The sequence below is a fragment of the Macrotis lagotis genome, chromosome 5 (genome assembly GCF_037893015.1).
Source record: "Macrotis lagotis isolate mMagLag1 chromosome 5, bilby.v1.9.chrom.fasta, whole genome shotgun sequence".
NCBI lineage: Eukaryota > Metazoa > Chordata > Mammalia > Peramelemorphia > Peramelidae > Macrotis > Macrotis lagotis.
This window is the reverse complement of record NC_133662.1, coordinates 63,459,570-63,485,107: the sequence shown is the minus strand read 5'-3', so window position 1 is coordinate 63,485,107 and position 25,538 is coordinate 63,459,570. Positions and strand designations below refer to the sequence as shown.

Sequence of the window (25,538 nt, the reverse complement as noted above, 5' to 3'; positions counted from 1 at the left end):
AAAAAATATAACACATTATTCTCACATAAATGATTCACACACACACACAAAACAAAGCATATGCCCAGGCACAATTAACCGCTGAGACTTCTAAGAAAGTTTCCTCCCTGACTGTGTGAATTTCAAAGCTTTTAGGGCCTCTATCTGACTATAGGAACAGAAATGTGCAAACAAATTAGGGAAAAATTTGGCAAATATGTGAAAAACACAAAACATGGCATTCATGGTAATAAGTCAAATTAAAAGATAATTAGAGAACTCAAACTGAAAAGATTAAATTGTCCTGTGTTCCCTTCTCTACTCATTCCAAATGTGAAATCTTGTTCAATTCAACCTGAGCAGACAAAAGACTTAAATATGAATCAAATACTCCTAAGGGGGGGAAGAAATGTTAATTAGATATTAATCACTGAAGAGAGGGAGATTAGTTTACAGAGACTGAAGAGATTTATCCTAAAGTCTTATAAAAGTCCATTAGATTAAGAATAAACTTTTAAATAGGTAAAGAATTGAGAAAAGGGAGTATTTATGTTCTGATATCACCCAAATTCATAGGCAGTAGAATTTTATGACTTTCCATAAATTATGAAGAATCTGCAAAGTTTCTTTTCTCTGCAAAAATATCTCTGAATTGAAGATAGGATACTACTGCCACTTCTTTTTAAATTATTCCTCACCTGGTTATCCTGATCTTCTGAGAAGTCAATAAGCTCATCTTCAAGCAATTTATTACCAATATCACTTGGTTCATCACTATAATTTAATCTGATTCTGTTCAAGCCATCTGTATCAAGGGAAATAAAAATTACATTAAAAAAAGTCATATTATCAGTATAAATGTCTATTATCTAAACTTCCAATACTTGTAAATAATTGCCATTACTTGAAAATTAGAACCACATATAAATAGGATCTAATAAAGTGAAACCTGTTTGTTATTATCATAAACAAAAATGATATAAAATATACAAAACTGGGAAATGTCAAAACTCTTAAGAATATTAATACAAGCATAAAATATTTTTATAGAAAACAAATGGATATTTAAATAGTGATACAAATTACTAATGACTGATTTGTATTAATTTAATAAAAATGACAGTTACAGATTTATAAATTAATTTACAGATTTAGTACCATATCAAATTACCAAAGAGTTACTTAATAAAATGGAACAATAATAAAATTCACCTTGACAAAGAAAATGCCAGGGGAAATGATGGTCTAGAAGGGGTAGGTCTCAAATTTTATTTCAAAGAAGCAAATTTCAAAATTACTTGGCAATGGCAATAAAAAAGATAAGTTTATCAATAAAACATTACTCTTATGAGACCCAGAATCAATTAAACATAACAGCAGAATGTCTAATAAATCCACTCCAAAGTAGTATGGCAGATATTAGGTTTAGCCTATCATTTCAAAATGATAGGTCAATTCTAAGAGTCTTTCTTAGAGAAGGGTATACTTTTTAAAACTATGCCAAGCTCCTCTCCTCCTCATAGCACTAGAGATGTTCATAAAAAATAACTAGTTTTGAGTATAAAAAACCCCAAAAACTATTGCACAAGCAAAATCAAAGCAATTAAAACTGAAACAGTTAAAAGAAGCAAATAATGGCTTCCAAGAACTATTTCCCAAAACATAGACAAGTGCAAATGAAGGGAGTTTTCAAAACAGGAAATTAATGTTAACAATCAAGTGAAAAAATATTCCAATATGATAAGAAATATAAACAATTCTGACATTCTACTTTAAAGCCATCAGACTGGCAAAGATGATGTTAAAAAAGGGGGGGGATGAAATACAGTTGTTAGAGGGTAGAAAGCATAAAATTCTTAGTAGAACTTTGAACTGGTCCAAACAATAAGGAAAGTAGTATTTATTGAGACTCTACCATCTACCAGGAACAAAGCTAAATTCTGATAACATAAGAACAAATAATCCCTAGCTACAAGGATCTGCTATTCTAATGAGATAGAAAACAATTATATATGTGAACACACACACAAACACATATAGTATCACAAAGTAATTAAATACAAAGTACTAAGGGAGGATGGTTATTAGAAGTTGGGAGATCAGGAAAGACTTCTCACACACACACAAAAAAATGGAGTTTTAAAGGAGCAGCAGGACTATCTTAGGCAGAAGTAAAGAAAAATGCATTCCAGGATTATGGTCGGCCAGTTCAAAGGAAAGGGTATGGGAGATAGGAGTACTGTGTGTGTAAAACTGTTGAAGTTTGCTGGATCAGAGCATGAGAGGGGAAAAAAATGTTTGATTAGGTTGGAAAGACAGACTGTTGTCAGATTGTGTGGTACTTTAAAAGGGAAAACGGAATTTTTATATTTTATCCTGGAGGCAACAGGAAGCCACTGAAAATGATTGAGTAAGGATTCACATAATTTATGAGTGTGAGAGAGCTACTGTGAATAAAGAGGAGTAGAGGAGAGAGAGAAAGGTAGAAGGAAAGAGGGACCATCATCTTATCTCACTCAGGTCAGACATGTAGTGGTCATTCAAGGGTCTGATCCCATCTGCTGAAAGGCATAATAACAATAACTAACTGATAGCAATTTTACATGCTAACTTTTGGAGCTTTGACCTACCAAGCTTCCAAATAAGGTAGATTTGGCACGCTTGAGGACTCATCATATTGGTGGTGGATAATAGTACTTAGCATACTGCAGTTCAGAAATTCTGAGCTCATATGATCCAACAGCCCTAGCCTCCCCAACATCAGGGATAATAAGCAAGAGCCATCACTCCCAGAGATCTTGCCTGGTTTTGTTTTTTTGTTTTTTTAGTTTTTGCAAGGGAAACGGGGTTAAGTGGCTTGCCCAAGGCTGTGGGTACACAGGCTATTCTAACAGCCATGACACAAATCATCTCCAAGTAAACTGCCACCTGGACAGTCTCAGGAGCTGGCATGCCGCCCTGAGAGATAAGGTGAGCCAGAGTCCTTGGGAGCTGGACATTCCTCCCCACTGACCAAGGGCACTAGACACAGCTGTGCCTTATCATCTCCTCCCTAACATAGCCCCCTATCCTGTAATGCAAGACACTGCATGTACACCCCGCTTGCACCCCCCATTACCTCATTATTCTTTGTTCTACCCCGGAAGACTAACAGTATATATGTAATAGCTAAGCAATAATAAAATTGAGCTGGAAGCATAAGGCAGTAGTGGCTTGACTCCTTATTCTCAGCTCCCCTCCTGGAAGGAGGTCGCCGCTGTGGGCCCCAAGGAAGCAAGCCACAACACAAGGCCACACAGCTAGGTAATTATTAAGTGTCTGAGACCGGATTTGAACCCAGGTACTCCTGACTCCAAGGCTGGTGCTTTATCCACTATGCCACCTAGCCACCCCGATCTTGCCTGTTTTTAATGAAAATAACTAGGCAGTAGTGTGTAAGATGGACTGGAGTGGGGAGATTCAAGGAAGGGAGATAAATTAGGAGACTGGTGAACTAATATAGGGGAGGGGTGATGAAAGCCTAAATTAAGGTGGTTGAGTGAAGGCATCAGATAAACAAGATGTTGGGCAGAAAAGGAAAGATCTGGCATTTAATTCTGTAAGTGGAGATGAGGGAGAGTAAGGAATTAAAGATAATGTCATGATCATCAACCTGGTAGATTGGTAGTGTCTTTGATAGAAATAGGGGACTTTAGAGGAGAGGATACTGAGTAGTTCTGAACATATTGAGTTTGCTATGTGAAAGAGGAAAGGATAAGAGTCTTAAATTGACACTAGAAAGAAGGAATACTCCCACATTCCCTTCCAGAATTAACTGGAACTACTCCCAAAGACACTAAAAAGTGCATACTTCTTTGACAATGATACCATTACTGGGCATACACTCTGAGGGGGGCAAAGGCAAAAAACAAACAAATGTGGTCAAATTATATAATAATATTAATAATAGTATACATATTTTAATATGTAAATCCTATCTATCTATAATTTTTGACTATGTGGATTCTTTCTACCTTTTGACCTCTTCATAAGTATGTGTATAACTATCTCTATATAACTGTGGTTTTTTTTTTTTGTAAAAAAGACCTAGAAGCAGAGTGGGTGTCCATCAATTGGGGGATAACTAAACAAGTTATGGTAAAGGCATATAATGGAATGTTACTGCTTCATAAGAAATGATAGCTATGAAGGATTCGCAAAAACCTGACAAGATTTGTATAAATTGATGCAATCATAAATGAATAGAATCAAGAGAACAATTTATAAAATGAGTACAATAATGTCAAGGAAAACAACTTTGAAAGATTTAAGAACTCCTACCAATTATGACTTGAGAAGACGGATGAGGAAGTATGTTTTCTCACCTCTTAGTAGAGATGTGATGGGCTATGGGTACAGAATGAGACACATTTTCAAACACTTTTAAATTAATTTATTGATCTGTTTTGCTTGTTTAATACTTATTTGCTTCTACTTGAGGGGAAGACAGGTTGACAGTGATAATAGTGCCAGGAAAAGTAGTAATGCAACATTTCTAAAATATGCAGGAGAACAAAAGGAAGTTCAGAAAGATACAGGCAAGCAACAAGGAAGTTCTATCACTAACATGTTAATTTTAATATACACTCCAAAAATGTAGATAAGAGAATGTAATTTTCATGTTCCTTTTTCCATTAAGTGTTCAAGATTGCTGGTGCTTGTTCCATTCATATGAAAAATTTTTTAAAAAGTTAAAAGGAGAAAATGATAATTACAAGTTCATAAACCTAGATTATTAATCATAATTTTCTACAAAAATCAAAATGTTAAAAAAGGATGATTTTAAAATATTTATCAAAAATATTGTTAATTTTGAATTTAGTCAAGACTAAGCTGGTCTCACCTTGATTCTACTTGTGCATAAGTATTTGCTAAGCAAAGTATTAATTTAAGTAAGATTAAGGTAAGGATTATCTTATTCACTTCTCTTTGCACAATAATATTGGTCCTAAAAAGTTCCACATTAATTGTACATGGGAAGAATACTATTTTAAATGCACATTACTATCTAAAGGAGTTCTGAGAAATTATTCCAGAATGTAAAGAATGAACTTCAGACTTATATCTTTTCTAAGTCTGTGTTTTCCTTTCATGTTCATGAAAAAGCCAAGGTACATAAGAAAATACATTTTTATAAAAGAATACATTTTTTAATACCCACAAAAATTTGAATGCATTAAATCTTATATAATCAAAATACATACTTGTAAGTCATTTTAATTCTATGACTCTACTGATGAGGATCAGAAAGATGTTTGTTGAGTGCTTACCACAGTGTCTGGCACACACTTAGGAAACACTTAAATTCCCTTGCCCCTTTTCTCTCCCAAACTATACCCCAGACTTTCTCTACAACGCCTCCATCCTGGATATCATATTTTCTCCAACCGCAAGTTTCCTTTTAATGTTGTCTTATTCCTTAGATTGTAAGTTGTTTGAAAGCAAGAAACATTATTTCTGCTGGTAGTTGTATTCCAGAGCATAGCAGCATATTGTAAGTTCTTTGATTAGTAATAATAAATCTGAACTTCTTTAATACTAACTTACCATTATTTTATATAAAAATTAAACAACAATATGATTTTAATGTTATTTCCATAACTTAAAACAAAAACTAAAAACACTAAATATATATATACCATCACCACATTAGTACTTAAGAGAGAGACCAATTGCCAATATTTGGTTCAGATTTACTCAGTATATATTAATTAGCAAAGCATGTAATGAGTACAGTCCATTGAGACAAGTGCTAGAAATACACAAAGTTTATGTAAGAAATCAATGGAGATAATAATATATACAATGTTCCAAAGCAAATAGATCAGAGAGAAGAATGGTTAAACTTCTTACACTAAATGAAGCTGCTTCTGGACTGAAAACTCCATTTCCTTTCAGTCTCTATGCCTATTACTATTTTGTGCCTAATAAAAAGGAGATCATAGGATTCAGAATAGGAGTTCTTAAAGATTGCCTACTAATATCCCTTACATTACAGATAATGAAACTGAGATAACACAGGAGGGAAAGAGAATCATGTAATAAAAGAAAAATCTGAATATGAAAAGTGAAAGTAAAGTTCAATAAAATTCTAATATATGAGCAAGCAAATAAAAAAAGGCAATATTAAAAACAGAAAGAAAAACTGGGTAAAACCACAACAGAATACAATACTCTCTTCTTGATAAACATAATATGAAATGAAACAAAAAAGTCTAATAAAAGAAAATCATAGGAATGGTTCAGAGAGCACAGATAATAAAATTACAGAAAAAAATCAGAGAAGAAATAAGTGACAAACATTGGTTAGAAAAATTCAACTCTTAATGCAGAATAATTTTAAAAAAAATAAATAGCAGCAACAAAAAAACAGCAGATCAGGTAATACTGAACGTGAGAAAAATTGCTTCAAAGAAGCATCCCAGAGGGGAAAAAATAAGGTGTCTGAAAATAATGAAATAGAAAGATTTGTAATATAAGCAAAAGGCAAAAATGCTATCTCTGAGGACCACCTCACACCTCTCAGACTGGCTAATATGACCAGAAAGGACAATGATAAATGTTGGAAAGGTTGTAGGAAATCTGGGACACTAATACATTGTTGGAAGAGCTGTGAATTCATCCAACCTTTCTGGAGATCAATATGGAATTACATACAAAGGGCAACAACAATGTGCATACCCTTTGATCTAGCAATACCACTACTGGGTCTATACCCTGAAGAAATTATGAAAATGGATAAAAACATCACTTGTATAAAAATATTCATAGCAGCCCTGTTTGTGGTGGCAAAGAATTGAAAACTGAATGAATGTCCATCAAATGGGGAATGGCACAATAAATTGTGGTATATGTATGTGATGGAACACTATTGCTCTATTAGAAACCAGGAAGGATGGGAATTCAGGAAAGCCTGGAAAATCTGAACGAAATGATGCTGAGCGAGATGAGCAGAACCAGAAAAACACTGTATACCTTAACAGCAACATGGGGGTAATGATCAACCTAAATGGGCCTCCTCATTCCATCAGTGAAATAATCAGGCACAATTTGGGGCTATCTGCGATGGAGAATACCAATACCATCTGTATCCAGAGAAAGAATTGTGGAGTTTGAACAAAGACTAAAGACTATTACAACTTTATTTTAGAAAAAACCCCAATATTTTGTAATTTTGCTATCTCTCATTCCTTTAGAATATGATTTCTCTTTCAACACATTCAATTTAGATCAATTATGTCCTGGAAACAATGTAAAGACTAACAGATTGCCTTGGGGGGGGGGGGGGCGAGATTAGGGGAAAATTTTAAAATTCAAAATAAATAAATTTAAAAGTTAAAAAAAGAGGGGGGGGGGGAAAGGCAACAATACTAAAAGAATGTATGATTTCTAGGCAAGTCAAATTGCCTGAACTTGAAGTCAAGATGAACAGAGATAACCTATAAAAGAATAAATTTTTTGAAAAACAGGACATCAGGAAACCCAAATTATAAAGAAAAAACTAAAACAATCCAAACTAATAGTAGAAGCAATCCAATTTGGGATAGGTCATTTCAAAATGTAAGTTATAGGATTAAAAGTGGTAGGAGGGCAGCTAGGTGGTGCAATAGATAGAGCACCAGCCCTGGAGTCAGGAATACCGGAGTTCAAATCTGACCTCAGACATTTAATAATTACCTAGCTGTGTGGCCATGGGCAAGCCACTTAGCTCCATCAGCCTTGCAAAAACAAAACTATACTTAAAAAAAAAAAAAAAAAAAAAAAAAAGGTAGTTGGTGGTGGTGTAAGTAACTTATGGAGAAGAGAGGAGGTAATAATAAGCACAAGAAAAAATTTGATACAAAAAGAGTAAAAGTTGATATGTAGAGACTGATTCAAAAATCTGTTTGAAAATCAGGTACATTTGAAACTCAAAATTAATATTTTTCATATTAACAACTTTCTATAGGAATTTTATGAGAAGGGCCTGGCAATGTGTAAATGACATTTCAGGCAATGTTTTATACTATATGTATCATTAGTTCAAATGGGTAGTGGTGCTATTAATGTGAGTAAAAACAAGACAAAGGAACAACAAAACAAAATCCTCTACTTTTCTTTTTTTCTTGATTAAAATGATTTTTATTAAGATCTTAACAAAATGGCATCCCCCCCAATGGTAAGAGAGAAGGGCCTCTACTTTTTTTTTATGTTCTGGAATAGCAATGTCTAGGCACAAGATCAAGGTTAAGATTGAGTTACTGAAAAGAGAGGTATATAGAAATTAAATGCCTGCCCATTTCTATTTTCCTCAAATTTCAAGAAATAAATTTTAAATTCTTATTCTACTCAACATATTCTGGAAATCATCTATAAGGTAATCCTGTAAAACATTATGGAGGCCTCCTACTAGGAATGGTTGAAAAACTTACCAAGATTATACATATTAAAACACTCAAGTAAAAAGTAAAATTGCCCATTAATTGTCTATGTTACAAGCAGTCTAATGTCTACCACAACTTCTTCACCTCACCTAAGTAAAATATAAGTGGACATTTACAAAATCCATTTTGAAAGATGTATTTAATTGTGACATATACACTACATGGATTATTTCTATCAAAGTCAAATTTTCAAAAAGCAAGTGATTTGTATAAGAAACATAAACTGCATGCCTTACTCTGATTTTAGTTAAATAAAACAATCAAGAAGTTACAAGGGGAATGATGCCTATAACATAAAAAAGTATAGTGAAGTTATCCAAATCAATGGTAATTAGATATGAGTTTTTTTAGGTTTCTGCAAGGCAAATGGGGTTAAGTGGCTTGCCCAAGGCCACACAGTCGGGTAATTATTAAGTGTCTGAGGCCACATTTGAACTCAGGTACTCCATTCCAGGGCCAGTGCTCTATCCACTGTACCACCTGGCCGCCTCCAAAAGCATAGTTTTTAAACTAACTTCATGACTGAAATAGTTTAAATACTCAAGTATTAAAAGACCTATGCTTCTGTTTATTCCAAGTGGGTGTCCAGGAAGAGACAAAGGAGTGAGGGAGACTCAAGAATATTCAGAATATTCAATCATCTGCCAAATGAACTGTCTATGCCTCTTCACTGCAGGAAAAAAAGGATTCCTTTTGTTTTAAACATAAAAACAAACTCTTCATGAGCTTATTCATATTATCTTCATTCACATATTCTACTTTCTATCCAGAACAGAATCTCAACTGTTTCCTGAATTCAACTAGTCTTGAATTCAACTCATTTCTAGTCTAGCTTCAATCTCTATCTCTTTGCATAGGCTGTCTTCCTGTTTCTGAACATTCCCTTCTCAACTGTTTCTCTCAAAGTGTTGGCTTCCTTAAAGGATTAACTCAGGTGCCTTTCTGTATTAGGTATTTCCCACTAACTGGTTACCATTCTTTTTTTTTTTTTTAAGGTTTTTGCAATGCAATGGGGTTAAGTGGCTTGCCCAAGGCCACACAGCTAGGTAATTAATAAGTGTCTGAGGCCACATTTGAACTCAGATAATCCTGACTCCAGGACCATATTCTATCCACTGTGTCACCTAGCTACCCCTTTACCACTCTTAAGTTATCTTTTATTTGCTTTCATATGCACATTTTAGAATACAAGCTCTTTGAAGAAAGGATATTTCTCTTCTTTTGTTTTTATATTCATTAGGAATTCTATCACTAGTACCACTTAAGTGCCTATTAAATATTTGATCAACTGGAATAAAAATTTAAGAGTTTGAATCATAATTTCTGAGGAAGACAAGGGTTGATCCACCTTACTATCTTCCACCATTCCAATTTTATTCCTTGATTTTAGCATTTTCTCTCCAAAATATATTGTTCTTCTATCTTTTCTGATATGGTCTCTTCCATATTTTTCTATTATAAATTATTAAAGTTATTTATATAATGCTTCCAAATCCTTATAAATAAGCAGTCTAGAGACTTCCAGCCAAGATGGCAGAGAGAGAAGACAGGCACAGTTCTAAAGTTTCCTCATCTTTCCCCATCTATCATATGAAACAAACCTCGTAACAGAAATTCAACCCACAAAACCCAGAAAGAAAAAGCCAGGAGAAAGAACATCTACCTCAGGGTTTGTCTCCTGCAGCAGCCTTGGGCAAATGCAAACCAGTGAGTCTGGGCTCAGAGGGCAGATCAGTCAGATTAGCTGAATTGGAACTGGGGAGTCTGGGGGGCCCAAGAGATGGACCTGCTGATCAGCAGTGGGCCTAGACCTCAGGGGCTTGAGTCAACCAGGGATCAGAGGCACTGGTGTTGTGCTGACCCTCTGGAGCTTGCTGACAGGGCTGGGGGGAGAGTTCCAGTGCAGGAGAGCTGTGGACACTATCCCTGGGCTCCTCTGGTCTGAGGAACTCTGAGACCAGCCTCCATTGCAGGTGAGGGCTCTTCTGAGAACAAAAAATCACAGACTACTTCTGCCTCAGGCACAGGTGTGTGAGCAGAAGAACCAGCCCAGCTGACAATAGGGAGAGGGAGAGGGATGACCTCAAGCAAAGCCCATCATTGATTGAAGGCAAAAGGATTCAATAGCTTCAAACCCTCCTTTGAAGCCAGGGGAGAAGGCCTCAATCAAGGTCACAGACACTCCAATGAAAGCAACCAGCACCTCCTACTGGCCAGCCAGAGAAACTGCACTCAGTGATTAAAGCATTTAGCGATCCCAAGCCACTGTGAACCAGCCCCTCCAAAACTCAGGTCTTAGCAAAATGAAGAAGGGTCAGCGGAAAGGTGGATCCATAGAAAAATTCTTGGAAGGGAAAGACCCTAACTCAGAGAGACCTAGAACCTCTAAGGAGAATATGATCTGGTCTTCAGCACAGAAAGACTTCCTTGAAGAAATAAGGAAGGAATTTAAAAATCAACTGGAAAGTTGGGAGAGAATAATTACCTTGTAACAAGAAAACAAATCCTTAGAAAATACAATTGGACAAATACAAAATGAGAATAAATCTCTCAGATCCTCAGTTGGGTAAATGAAAAAGGAAAATAATTCTCTCAAAACCTTAATTGGTCAAATGAAAAGCTCTTTCCAAAGCAGAATTGACCAATTGGAAAAGAAGTTGTGAAAGGTTAATGAAGAAAACTCCACCCTAAAAAAAAAAGAATGGATTCTGCAGAAACTAATGACTTCATGAGACAGCAAGAGCCTGTTAAACAAAATAAAAAAATAGAAGAAAATGTAAAATACCTCATCAGCAAAACCACTGACCTCAAGAATAGGTCAAGGAAGGGCAACCTGAGAATTACTGTACTTCCTGAAAACATTGAGGAGAAAAAAAGCCTGGACTTAATATTACAGGATCTAGTGACAGAAAGTTGCCCTAATATCATGGAAGCAGAGGGCTAAGTAGTTATTGAAAGAATCCCCTCCAGAAAAAGATCCTAAAATGAAAACAGCAAGGAATATTGTGGCCAAATTCCACAACTATCAGATAAAAGGGAAAATCCTAAAAGCAGCTAGAAAGAAACAATTTAAATATCAAGGAGCCACAGTAAGGATTACAAAAGGACCTAGCTGTATCAACATTAAGTGAGCAAAGGGCCTGGAAGGAAATATTTCAAAGAGCAAGGGAGCTTACTGGCTATATCCCAGCAAAGGGGAAAAGAGTCTCATAACTCTTGAGAATTTAAACTCTTAACAGAGAGAATATACCTAGTCAGAAGTGAAGGACATTCATGACCTATCCATGAGACTGCTATCCAATGGGATGTAACTGGCTTTAACCCCACTTGGGAGAAAGACTGTAATAAGTCTCAAGAATTTTAACTCTATTAGATAGAATGTACTTAGCTAGAAGTGACAGATGCTCAAAATTTTCTATGACTCAAAATGATTTTAAAAACACTACCTCCTTAAAAGGGGGACAGGAAGAGGGAGTGGACTGAATGGGGTAAATCTCATTACACTAAGAGGTACAAAACACCTATGGTAATAGAGGGGAAGAAGGGAGGAGATGAGAAACACCTGAATCTTCTTCTTATCAGACATGGCTTAAAGTCAACTTACACATACTCAGTTAACTTAAAAAAAAGGTAACCTTTCAAGTATTGAAAAGCAAAAAGGGGAGGGGGATGGAGAAGGGGAGGGGGATGGAGAAGGGGAGGGGGATGGAGAAGGGGAGGGGGAAGGGGCAAAAGGGGAACTAACAAAAAGGAAGGGAAGGGAAAAGGGAAAAAGGCAAAGGGGAAAGAAAGGGAGGGGGTGATATAGGAGGGCAAACACACTGAAGGGGGTAGTATTCAGAAAGGAAATACTGGGGAATACAGATAAGGGGGTGGAAGGGGGAAAATACAAACAGGGAAGATAGCATGGGAGGGCAATAAAGAATTAGTAATCATAACTTTGAATGTGAATAGGATGAACCCTCCCTTAAAACCAAAGGGAATAGCTGAGTGGATTAAAAAGCAAAATCCTACAATATGCTGCTTATAAGAAACTCATTTGAAGCAGAGATACATATAGAGTAAAGGTAAAAGGCTGGAGGAAAATATATTTTGCTTTAGCTGAAGTAGAAAAAGCAGGGGTAGCAATCCTTATCCCAGACAAAGCAGCTGCAAAAATAGATAGCCTTAAAAGAGATAAGGAAGGAAACTTTATCCTCCTAAAAGGTACCATAGACAATAAAGTGATTTCAATGGGATAGCATCCAAATTCTTAGAAGAGAAGCTAAAAGAACTACAGGAAGACAGACAGCAAAACTCTACTAGTGGGAGACCTCAACCTCCCACTCTCAAATCTAGATAAATCGAATCATAACATAAACAAGAAAGAAGTTAAGGAGGTAAATAGATTGTTAGAAAAACTAGATATGGTAGACTTACAGAGGAAAATGAATGGGGATGGAAAGGAATATACCTTTTTCTCTGCAGTACATGGAACTTATACAAAAATTGACCATATACTAGGACATAAAAACCTAATGATCAACTGCAGAAAGGCAGAAATAGTGAATACATTGTTCTCACATCACAATGCAATAAAAGTCATATGCAATATTGGGTCAAGGAGATATAGACCCAGAACCAGTTGGAAACTGAATAACCTCATTTTAAATGAGTGGACCAAAAAACAAATTATAGCAAGAATTAATCATTTTATCCTAGATAATAACAATAATGAAACAACATAGCAAAACCTATGGGATTCACTCAGAGTAGCTTTCAGGGGATTTATTATATCTTTAAATGCTTACGTGAATAAATTAAAGGAAGAGGAATAAATGAACTAAACATGCAACTAAAAAAATAAGAGAAAGAACAAATTAAAAATTCCCAATTAAACAAATGAGAAATTCTAAAAATTAAAGGAGAAATCAATAAAATCAAAAGCAAAAAAACTGTTGAATTAATAAAAACAAAAGTTGGTTTTATGAAAAAATGAATAAAATTGATAAACCTCTGGCCAATTTGATTTAAAAAAAAGAAGAAAACCAAATTGCTAGTATCATAAATGAAAAAAGGTGAAATCATCACCAATGAGGAAATTAAAACAATAATTCAGTATTATTTTGCCCAACACTATGCCAATTAAATTTGACAATCTAAGAATATTTACAAAAATATAAGTTGCCCAGGTTAAATGAAGAGATTAAATACCTAAACAACCTTATCTCAGAAAAAGAAATTCAACAAGCTATCATTGAATTCCCTAAGAAAAAAATCTCCAGGGCCTGGTGGATTCACAAGTGAATTCTACCAAACATTTAAGGAACAACTGATTCCAATTCTATATAAACTCTTCAGAAAAAGAGGGAAAGATGGAACTGTGCTTAAATCTTTCTATGAAACCAATATGGTGCTGATATGTAAACCAGGAAGTTAAAACAAATCTCCCTAATGAATATAGATGCAAAAATCTTAAATAAAAAATAAAATCTTACCAAAATGATTACAAGTTACCACTGGGATAATACATTATGACCAAGTAGGATTTATCCCAGGAATGCAGCGTTAGTTCAATATTAGGAAAACTGTTAGTATACTGAATTATATCAACAACAAATCTAACAGAAATTATATGATCATATGAATAGATGCTAAAAAGCTTTTGACAAAATACAGCACCCATTCATGCTACTAAAAACACTAGAGTGTAGGAATAAATGGACTGTTCCTTAGAATAATTAGCAGTACCTATCTGAAACCATCAACAAGCATTATTATTCAAAGGGGAGAGGCTAGAGGCATTCCCAATAAGATCAGAGTTGAAACAATGGTGTGCTTATCACCACTACCATTCAATATTGTATTAGAAATGTTAGCTTCAGCAATTAGAGAAGAAAAAGAAATTGAAGGAATTAGAATTGAAAAGGAAGAGACAAAAACTCTCACTCTTTGCAGATGACATGATGGTATACCTAGAGGATCCCAAGAAATCATCCAAAAAACTACTGGAAACAATTAGCAATTTTTGCAAAGTTGCAGGTTATAAAATAAACCCTCATAAATCCTCAACTTTTCTACATATTTGTAGCAAGATACAGCAGGAAAAACTAGAAAGAGAAATCCCATTCAAAGTAAACTCAGACAATGAAAAATACCTGGGAGTCTACCTGCCAAGGCAGACTCAGAAACTTTTTGAAAACAATTATAAAACACTTCTCACACAAATTAAATCATATTTAAATAACTGGGCAAAAATCAACTGTTCATGGATATAGAGCTAATAGAATAAAAATAACAATTCTACCAAAACTAAACTACCTCTTTAGTGCCCTACCAATCAAAATTCCAAAAAATTACTTTAATGAGTTAGAAAAAATTGTAGGCAAATTCATATGGAGAAATAAAAAGTCCAAGAATTTCCAGAAATTTAATGAAAAAAAAAGTGCAAAAGAAGGGGGCTTAACCCTACCTGATCTAAAATTATAAAGGATCAATCATCAAAACTATTTGGTATTGGCTAAGAAATAGAGTGGTGGACCAGTAGAATAGATTAGGAGCAACAGCAGGAAATGATTATAGTAATCTGCTGTTTGATAAACCCAAAGAGTCCAGCTATTTGGATAAAAACTGCTGGGGAAAATTAGTAGTTAGCATGGAAAAAACTTAGATTAGACCAACACCTCACACCCTTTAACTAAGATAAGATCCAAATGGTTACAGGGCTTAGACTTAAAAAACAATACTATAAGCAAATTAGAAGATCAAAGACTAGTTTACCTGTCAGATCTATGCAAAGGGGAGCAGTTTATGACTAAATAAGAGATGGAGAACATCACCAAAAGCAAACTAGATGATTTCCATTATATTAAATTAAAAAGCTTTTGCACACTGGGTTTAATGCCTGAAGAGATGATGAAAAAGGGTAAAAACATCACTTGAACAAAAATATTCATAGCAGCCCTGTTTGTGGTGGCAAAGAATTAGAAATCAAGCAAATGACCTTCAATTGGGGAATGGCCTAGCAAACTGTGATGTGATGTGATGTGATGTGATGTGATGTGATGTGATGTGATGTGGTGTGATGTGGTGTGATGTGGTGTGTGTGTGTGTGTGTGTGTGTGTGTGTGTGTGTGTGTGTGATGGAATAGTTCTGTTCTATTAGAAACCAGGAGGGACAGGAATTCAGGGAAGCCTTGAGGGATTCGCATGAACTGATGGTGAGTGAGATGAGCAGAAACAGAAAAACACTGTACACCCTAATATGGGGGTGATGTTCAGGTTGTTCCATCAGTGCAACAACCAGGGACAACTCTGGGTTGTCTGCAATGGAGAATACCACTTGTATCCAGATAAAAAGCTGTGGAGTTTGAACAAAGTTCAAGGACTATTCCCTTTAATTTAGGGGGAAAAACCCCAGGTATCTTATTGTCTGATCTTGTTATCTCTTATACTTTTTTTTCCCCCTTAAGGATGTGATTTCTCCCTCATCACGCTCAATTTGGATCAATGTACAACATGGAAACAACATAAAGACTGACAGTTTGCTTTCTGTGGGGGTGGGGTGGGGGAGGGAAGTAAAATTGGGAGAAAAATTGTAAAACTCAAATAAAATATTTAATTAAAACAATAGAAAAAATAGGCAGTTTACTTTCTAAACTTTGTAATCTGTCTTAAAATGCTTGCAAAATCTGACCCATTAGACTTTAATTTAAATTAAGAGCTAACATCAGTATACAAAGATTTAATGAGGTTTTTAGGTATTATTCTGGGGAATCTTTTACCTTTGTCATCTATTTTACTCTGCAAAAAAAGAACAGATATTCAGAATAGTTATCTTGAAGCAGAATAGTGTATATACTATCAAAAGCACTTAAAACACAAAACTAGAACAGAAATTAACTGTAATATTCCAATCAAATATTTAGTTTTAATTAAGGATTTATCCTGCTGCATTGTTGAAACACCTTAAAGCAAAATATTCTTAAAAAAAAATTAAATGACACCTCTATTATTTTATTCATTGCAGCAATAATAGCACCACTCCTGTAATTAAATAGTTTCTAACAACAAATCCAAAATTTTCTACTATAATCCATAGTAAATTTTTTTTTAAAAAAGTTAAGGCCCAATGGAGGCAGAATTAGCCATCATAGGGCACAATATAAGAAAGAGCATGTGGAAGATAAAAAAAAGAACCATCGGGGATATTTAAAAAGTATTTCTTCTTTTTGTAATAAACAATTTGATGTCAGTTATTTATCAAATCATATGAATCATGAAAGGCTCAAGGAATTTTTGAAGAGTAAAAGCAATGCTTTGAATTTTAAATATGGAAAAGCTTTTCCTGTTTTTGCACAAATAATTCGTTCTAGCTTTGTTTCTAATACCAAAAGGATTTTATTTTCATTTAAAATCACATCTTAATTTCCAATCTTCTTCATAAAAATATTGTACTTTGAATCTTAAGTCTTTTAAAGCAAAATTTAAAACTTACCTGTATGATGTGAAGATAGAAATTCATTCTGCATGCCATTTTCATCATTAGTCCTATTATCAAGTTTCTGACAAGCAGATTCTACTTTAGTTTCACATTCAATATGATTTATTTTTTTCAGAACACTTTTCCCACTACAAGGACTTCTTTGACAGTATAAGTCACTTTCTTCACTTATAATGCTTGAGTCAATTAAAGCCATGTTATGCTTTCTGTTTGGTATTCTCTTTATTACAGGCTTGGCAGGAGAGTTTTGTAAACTATCCATTTCATTTGATGAAGAGGAAGAAGTACAGCTATCTTCTGCAGCTGAACCTTTTTGGTTGGTAATATTTTCATGGTACTGAGGATTTGGTTCATACTTGGGTTTCTCCAAGCCAGGAAAACAAACAACAGCCAAAAACCAATGTGCACTGCAAAGTAATTAACAAGAATGTCAATTACAAAAATCCCAACTATGGTGTATCAGTGACAGTTGTTAAAAGTAGTAATGAATTTAAAAAATATTTTTTTTCTTTTCTAAGCAAATTAAAAATGTTTAATACTTCATATTAATAAAAAATCCATATATTTCTCCAATCTAATAGGATGAATCTGCTTAAAAGAACATCATGTACCTATGAAGTTTTGGAAATAGCATTCACTTGAGTAGAATATCACAAATATTTTCCCATTTCCTGTATAGAAAGTTATTGAAACTACGGCTACTTGTTTATTTAAAATGCAACCACAATTTTAGGTAATCTTTCTCTGTGAGCCTAAGTATGTTTATGCATATCTAAAGTTAGACTAGGGCAATGATTCTCTTTCTTGGGAATCAATGATAATTAAAGTGCTAATGTGAATGTTCACCTATGAAGAGCCAGGGTAATTCCAAAACCTTGCTAAAATGCTGCCTGGTTATTTATCATTCATTTATTTGATCCACCCATGACCTTAATTTATTAAAAAATGGATTTATTTTTTTATCTTCTTATGAACTAATACTATGACCTGCATTAAAATAATTCATTTCCTAGTCATTTTCTTGGTCCTACAACGGACCAAGATATCTGTCAAAACCACTATACCTTTCTGACTTCTGGGTTTTTGCCCTCCTTTCTTTCCCCTCCTATTTCTTTGTTGGGGCAATTTACAACTCTCAGAATCTGAGTGACCTTACAGGTCTAATTTTATTAAAACATAAATCATGGGATATAGGAAAGACAACTTTTAATAGAAATTAGTTTTCAGGAAACAAAATTTCAGGAAAACCAATATTTCTACTTCTCTATCCATTTACTCTAATGTCTAAAAATATGTTTTTCAAAAGTTTAGAGGTATATTATCTATTTGTATCTATATTATCTCTATTGCGAGACAGAGCACATTTTAATGAATTTTATAATTTCACAAGAGAATGCTAGGGAGTCAGTTTCAACAAATCCTTCTCTTTACCAACAGCATCGCTAGGAGAGGTCTCAGCTCTGGTACCACCACTAACTGTGAAGATAAAAGAATTTATCAAGTCAAACTGCTGACTACTATGCTTTTGGGTTCATGGCATATATATTCTATTATTTTACTTGCCACCTTCCTCCCCAAATCCTTTTTTTTAAAACTCTGTCTCCCAATTGTCTTTCAAATTTTTTTAAAACCTTCCCATGGCAATTGAATTTTGATGCCATCACAATCTTAAGTTACTTTTCTAGCAGATATTCTTCTCTGGGTGTTCTTCATACTACTTGACCAATCTTACTCAATCTCCTTTTGAATGATCATCATCATCCGTGGGTATACCTTGGCCAGTACTAGACACTTTTTTTCTTTCTAAATTCATTATGTGTTCTCAGTCTCTTCCTTGACTGAACTCATTTGACTTCCAAATCTAAATATATAGCCCTCATCACTCTCTTGAGCTCCAGTTACATGTTTCCTGCTAAGTAAGTCTACTGGGACATTCCACAAGCACCTCAACCAATATGTCCAAAATTGAACTTATTTTCTCTCCCTCCCTCTAAATAAATCCTCCTCCATCTTCAAGGTCCTATTTCTAGTGAAGGTACCACTGTTCCATTCTAGTAACCTAGGTCTAAACCCAATAGTTAGGCTTGATTCTTCACTCTCACTTAACATTCTACCCATCTCCATCAATCAGTTGCAAACTTTTTGAATCTACCTCTCCAAATTCTGATTTATCTGATCAGTTTCTCCACATTATCACATCTCAAATATATTACAACCTCCCAAACAGGCTTCTTACATCAGAAAGCTTCCCTATTCAACCCTTAATAAGCACAGCTGCCAAAACAGAGAATCTGATTATATCACTCCCCAAATAAAAACATTTCATCAGATCTCTACTGACCTGCAAAAATATCATACTATTGGAATTATAAATGAAAGAAGATAATGATAACAAAAAAAATCCCAATGTTTGAAAAAGTTTATAATCATGTTTTTCATAACAAAAGCCATAAACTATGCATCCAACAACTGAAAAATACTTGATTATGCTATAGGAATTGATGTGTGAAAATTTTATGATCCAGCAATATCAAGTGGGATTCACTAGATAATTTTCAGCAGCTTACAAAACATGAGTCTATAAAAGTTCTTACCAAGATATTTTGTAAAAATAATCAATGATAGTTTGAGTTCATGCTGAAAACATATTCTAAAAACAAAAGTAGCAGATATAAGGAAAATTTCTACTCACGCTTCATTGAGGGGAACAAAAATAAAATCCTTTTCAAAAATATCAACATGGCGAGTCCATGTTTTAACACGCCCGTGTCGCTTCTGTTGTATCCTTTAAAATGAAATAAAGGGAAAAAATGTGAGCATTTTTAAGCATCAGAAAGTCTCCCTACTGTCTTATTAATTTTTAAACTAAAATGGTCATATTTCACAAGTTGCGGCCAAGTCAAATCTTCAAACTAATGGACTTAAAAGTCATAACAAATATGCCATGCACATCTTGTCACTTAGTCACCAGCAAAAACTAAATAATATCATCCTTATACTATTGGTATATCGTCTCTGATGTGAAATTAACAGTTGCACCTCAAATCCCTGTACCCCAAAAAACCCCAATATGTAGACTGCTTTTATATTTGACAAAGTCAGACTCCAGGAAAACATTGCTTTTTTTACTTCATAGTCTAGCATAAGTCTTTATTAGGCTGCCAAATATAGTTTTTCAATCAGAATAGTATGTTGTGACTTTTATTAACACTTCAAGAATTTGAAAAAAACCTTTTAACCCAACTTACGAGAGATTTGTTGTTTCATGAAGGTTTCTTCTCTCTCTTTGATTAAGGCGTTTGTAGAAAAAAGAGCTAAAGATATGAATTCGATCAGCATCTTCTTTATTCAACTTTTCAAGTACCAAATACCTATTTAAGAAAGAGTTAATTCCATTATGCTTCTTTGTGTCAACTTCTTATTTTAACAAAAAACTAGATCTGAATACAGGGATCAAATAGGAATTTAAAACAAAATATATATTCATTCCCTAGACCTCAAACAAGTGACGGATATTTTAAGTTGGCTACTCAGTGACGACCACACGTAACATCCTTTGAGATTTAAATCAATAATGACTTAAGTTTTAAGGATTTTTTATGCAATTTTTTGAACTGTCCCCAAATTCCCACCAATTTCACATGAATTTTTCAACCATAAAATTGAGATCATTTGCTCTAAAGTTTTTTCAGAATCACCAGAATTTAATTCTAAACCTATACTAACTGCTTATCTGCTCAGCACTTTCTACACTCATTGAAATGACAAGATTTATATATGAAATAAAGCAAGAAAAAAATAAAATTAAAACATTTATATCTATTTTTCCTTTACACTGTGAAATATTCATGTTCAACAAGTTAGCTACAGTTTAAATGGACTCACACACAGTCCATTATAATATTTATTGAACTTTAAATATTTAAAGCTATAGCACCGTTTAAATATCACTTTTTTCTATTTAAAAATAAAGGATAAAGTACTATAGCAAGAAAAAAAAAGAAACTAGGCTCTGCTGTTCACACCAATAATGGTGCACAACATTTCTAACTCTCAGTTTCTTTTTCTGTGTAACAGAAACCTCAAGGGGCAGCTAGGTGGCGTAGTGGATAAGCACAGGCCCTGAAGTCAGGAGTGCCTGGGTTCAAATCTGATATCACCCCATTTGCCTTGCAAAAACCTAAAAACAAAAAACAAAAAACCCTCAAAAGCACTACCCCCTTCCTTAGTAGGAGATGTGAGAAAATAAATGTCTGTGAACATGTTCTGAACAATCTGGGACTATTTTAATCTGTGAAATATAGAATTTGGACTAAACCTTTCAATTCTAAAATTTTATGCTCTTTGGGAAGAAATGCCTAAATTTTTTGAGGATAATTTGAAAAACAAATGTATTGCATTTTATATAGAATAGATATTTACTGAGATTCATTCAAGTGCTCTGACATTCTTTTTTTATTTTTATTTTTGGATTTTTGCAAGGCAAATGGGGTTAAATGGCTTGCCCAAGGTCACACAGCTAGGTAATTATTAAGTGTCTTGAGACCGGATTTGAACCCAGGTACTCCTGACTCCAGGACCCGTGCTTTATCCACTGCGCCACCTAGCCGCCCCTTGCTCTGACATTCTTATTGAAATCTGATTTTTGTAATTCTAGCACAGCAATGCAAAATTACATTAGACTTACTATCTGGTTCAAAAAGGTATCATAAGAGATTTCTAATTATAGGAAAACCAATGTTTCAGTCCTTGTGAATCAGGAAATCGATTTATAGTAAACTCTTTGAATGCTCCAAAGTAGCATAATCACCAAAGTCCAGTATTATTATTAATGCTACGAGTGGTGTTGGATAAAGTTCTTGAAAAGTTATTCCTTTTTCCCCATTGATCAAACCATATTTTTTTTCCTTTTGTTCTAAATTTATTGGCTGATTTCAGAAGCAGAATTGTTCTGCAAGCTCATAAAATAAATGCTAAATAAAGGAAACTTAGAAGACTCAAAGAACATGAGAGACGGAAGGGATTAAATTATACCTGTGCACATTTCCATTTGCAATCAAAATTGTTTTAGCCATAAACATGTCTGCTATTAGTCCCTAGAGAGCCCTTGTTCCTTTACTTGTTTTCCAAAGCAGTTTAATTCCACTCCTTAAACATCTTTTTTCTACATTCTAACCATGCAAATAGATTCCAGAACCCAACATTTCCAAAATGGATAGAGATTTATGTAAATGAAAACAAAATTGCTCTGATAAAGAGATTTGCTTTGTAACCAACTAGTTAGGGCTGATCTATTTTTGTACTTAGACAAAGAATGAAGCAAATGTTCTTTTCAATTGGTCTGACATATTTTTTTAATATACTTCAGTAAAAAGATATATATATATATATATATGTAGAAAAGGAAAGACAAAATTTTAACAGGAATTTACTGTAAAAATTATATCACTAAAACAGAAAAATAAAAGAGAAAAATTAACTTACTTTAAATAAAAATCTATAATAACATCATTTAAAAATTCTCCTTCATTTAGACAATGCAGATCTTCATTAGTAACACAGATGCCTCCCTTAGCTGGAGGAGGTGGATATACTATCAATCTGAAACAAAAGAAAAAATATGTATATATATACACACACACACACACACACACACACACACACACACACACACACACATATACATGCATGTTTAAGACAAACAAAATTTAAGTGTACAGAAATTTTCTCACTTTTCTATAGGACCAATAAAGACAGTATGTGGTTCTCCAATTTCCTCATCCTCATCAAAAAATTGGAACTGTGGTGTTATGCTTCTTAATTGTATTTTGGGTTCAAATGAAACCTTGCAAAGAAAATTAAAACAAATGTAAGTTTCCAAAGCTAAGAACTGATTTTTTATTTTCATTAATAAAAATACAAACACATAAGGAAGAATCACTTAAATCCTTTTTTTTTCAAATCAGATGACTGAGGCTGAAAATGAATCAAGAAAGCACTTCTTGGTATTAGACTTTCAAAAGGGACAACAAATGAAATCTATGGCATAGTTTTGGATCAATAGCTTCAATGCAACCAACATTTACTAAACAATCATTGCATGAAAGGCTTTCTTTTGGCCACTAAAGTTAACGGGGATAAAAATTAAACTATCCTTGTTCTCAGGGAGCTTACAGTTTAAAGATGAAAGGGAAAAGGAATAAATCACACTTACTAATACATAGGATACTAGGATATCAAACATAATAGGAAAAGTGAGTCAGAAAAAAATTATTAGAAAACTTGTGAACTTTCTGTTCTTGAGGGGGAAAAAAGGTTTTCCATTTGCTCTTCTGGGAGAGACTACATTCCATGAAGATACCATTTGACTCTACAACAAGGCAGTCAAAACAGGTAATTTAAGTTCTCACATATTCTTCTTTTAGCAGAATCTTCTGAAGTCAGATTACTCAGAAGTAGATGTTCTCTTTCACTGTTGCTTTAATCTCCCTAATCAATTTTATGAATAGTTCTGCCTTGGTTTGTGCTTCCATCAATCTTATCTACCTGCACCAAGCTTGTATCACAGAGTAAAAGTCATATATCAAAATGACAGGGTAGGGCAGCTAGGTGGCTCAGTGGATAGAGCACTGGCCCTGGAGTCAGGAGTATATGAGTTCAAATCTGACCTCAGACACTTAATAATTACCTAGCTGTGTGGCCTTGGGTAAGCCACTTAACCCCATTGCCTTGCAAAAAACAAACAAAAAAAAAAAATGACAGGGCATCGAGGCAGTGCTAAAGATAAAGTACCTAGCCTAAAGTCAGGAAGACCTACCTAAGTTCAGATCTGACCTTAGACACTAGTTGTGTCACCTTAGTCACTTAACCTCTATTTGCCTCAGTTCCTTCATCTGTAAAATAAGAATAGTAGTGCCTATATCATAGAGTAGTTTTGAGATTAAATACAATCATAACTGTAAATTGTTTAGCACAGCTATGACAGCCAGGTAAATCATATAACAAATGTTAGCTGAGTTTAGCTTCTCTTAAGTATTGCAGCATTTAGAGTCCTTACTGTATTTATAGTTACAAATTTAACATAATTTCATGACTACTTGGTTCTTTTGGTTATTAATTACTACAAACATAGCTCTGAAGGCACAGCACTGAATACCAATCTTCTAGAAGCATATAAATATACTTCATCTCAAATATCCCATCCTGAAGATTAAGGTACACACTATATCAATGCCAAGTAGAGGCATGAGGAAAGGGAAAATGATAGGAAGGGGACAATAAAAGTAGTGAGTGACAAAATAAAAAAAAAGACCAAAAAAAAGCACAAATGTGAAGAGCAAGATACAATTAGGACCTCTGGTATGACTAGGGCCATACCTTAACTGCACAACTACAGTCTGATACCTAGACTAACACAACAAAAGGCTCTGTGATGAATTCAATTATATTTAAGATTTTAAAATTCTAATTATTCCTTGGAAGACATCAAAAGTATGAAGCTATTTTAAAAAATTTACGTTTTTTACTTTGCTTTCTTTTTGTAGAGAACTTGCTTTGGAAACTTCTTCGTAGGTTTTTGTAAAAGCAACAAGTCTTCCATTGGCTTCTTCAAAGGATATTTTCACAAAAAAATCAGGAATATTATTTCTGATACCAATTTCTGTAATGATATTTTCAAATACTATATTTGCCTGTGTATCAAGACCAGTTTCAAAAATTAAAATAATATATTGTTCTTCTGGACCTAAAAGGAAAGAAATACTCAAGTGAGATAAAAAAGGCCACAATTCATTCTTTAAAAACATAATGCTATTTATACTTTTGATTGGTTAAAAAATAAACACACTTCAGGGTCCTCTGTCAGGGATGTCAAATTTTCCTGAATAATATCCAAGATAGTGTTCAGAACAAAGTAAGCACTGAATACTGAGTTCACTAACAGCAGTAGCATAAAGATGATTGTTAAATGGAAAGGGAGGAGGGTTGTGACCAAAGGCCTTGAGTCTATTCCTGAAGCTCTTCGGAAAACTGGACAATCTACAAAGATTTATCAATTGGTCAAAAGTTCATCTACTAAAACATCAAATACATTTGATAGTATATTTATGCAACATATCCAATACTTTAAAATAAATTTAATAGGTTATATACAAATTGTTTAATAAATGTCCCAAATAACTATACTAAAAGAGCTATAAACTGTCCATACCTTTTGAACCAACAATACTATTTCCAAGTCTATACTCCAAAGGGGTAGAAAAAGGAAAAGAATAATTGTACAAAAATAGAACAGCTCTTTTGTGATGACAAAGAACTGGAAACTAAGATTAGGAATAGGTGAACAAATTATGGTATATGAATGTAATGGAATACTATTGTACTGTAAGAAATGATGAAGGGGATGGTTTCTGGAAAACCTAGGAAGACTTACATGAAATGGCACAAAATGAGGTGAACAAAACCAGGAGAACATTCTACACAGTAAACAGCAAAATTGTCAAGATAACCAACTGTGAATGATTAAGTAACTCCAATCAATACAATGATCCACCACAACTTAAAAGGATTCATGATAGAATGTCATCTATCTCTAGATGAAAAATGAACTCAGAGTA

At 34.0% G+C, this 25,538-nt stretch overlaps 1 protein-coding gene across 6 annotated transcripts in view; it reads right to left on the bottom strand.

The window, feature by feature from the left end:
• The window catches only part of SENP6 (SUMO specific peptidase 6), a 123,867-nt gene that overhangs the window by 6,241 nt on the left and 92,088 nt on the right, over positions 1 to 25,538 (bottom strand). For 5 of the 6 annotated variants that reach the window (XM_074237345.1, XM_074237342.1, XM_074237344.1 and 2 more), the window contains 7 exons: positions 24,441 to 24,667; positions 22,656 to 22,768; positions 22,408 to 22,524; positions 20,172 to 20,294; positions 19,616 to 19,708; positions 16,918 to 17,330; positions 678 to 784 (listed from right to left, as the gene is read on the bottom strand). In XM_074237345.1, coding sequence (XP_074093446.1) covers positions 678 to 784; positions 16,918 to 17,330; positions 19,616 to 19,708; positions 20,172 to 20,294; positions 22,408 to 22,524; positions 22,656 to 22,768; positions 24,441 to 24,667 — 1,193 coding nt within the window. The remainder of the gene's footprint in view (positions 1 to 677; positions 785 to 16,917; positions 17,331 to 19,615; positions 19,709 to 20,171; positions 20,295 to 22,407; positions 22,525 to 22,655; positions 22,769 to 24,440; positions 24,668 to 25,538) is intronic. The other variant, XM_074237343.1, reaches the window with a different exon arrangement.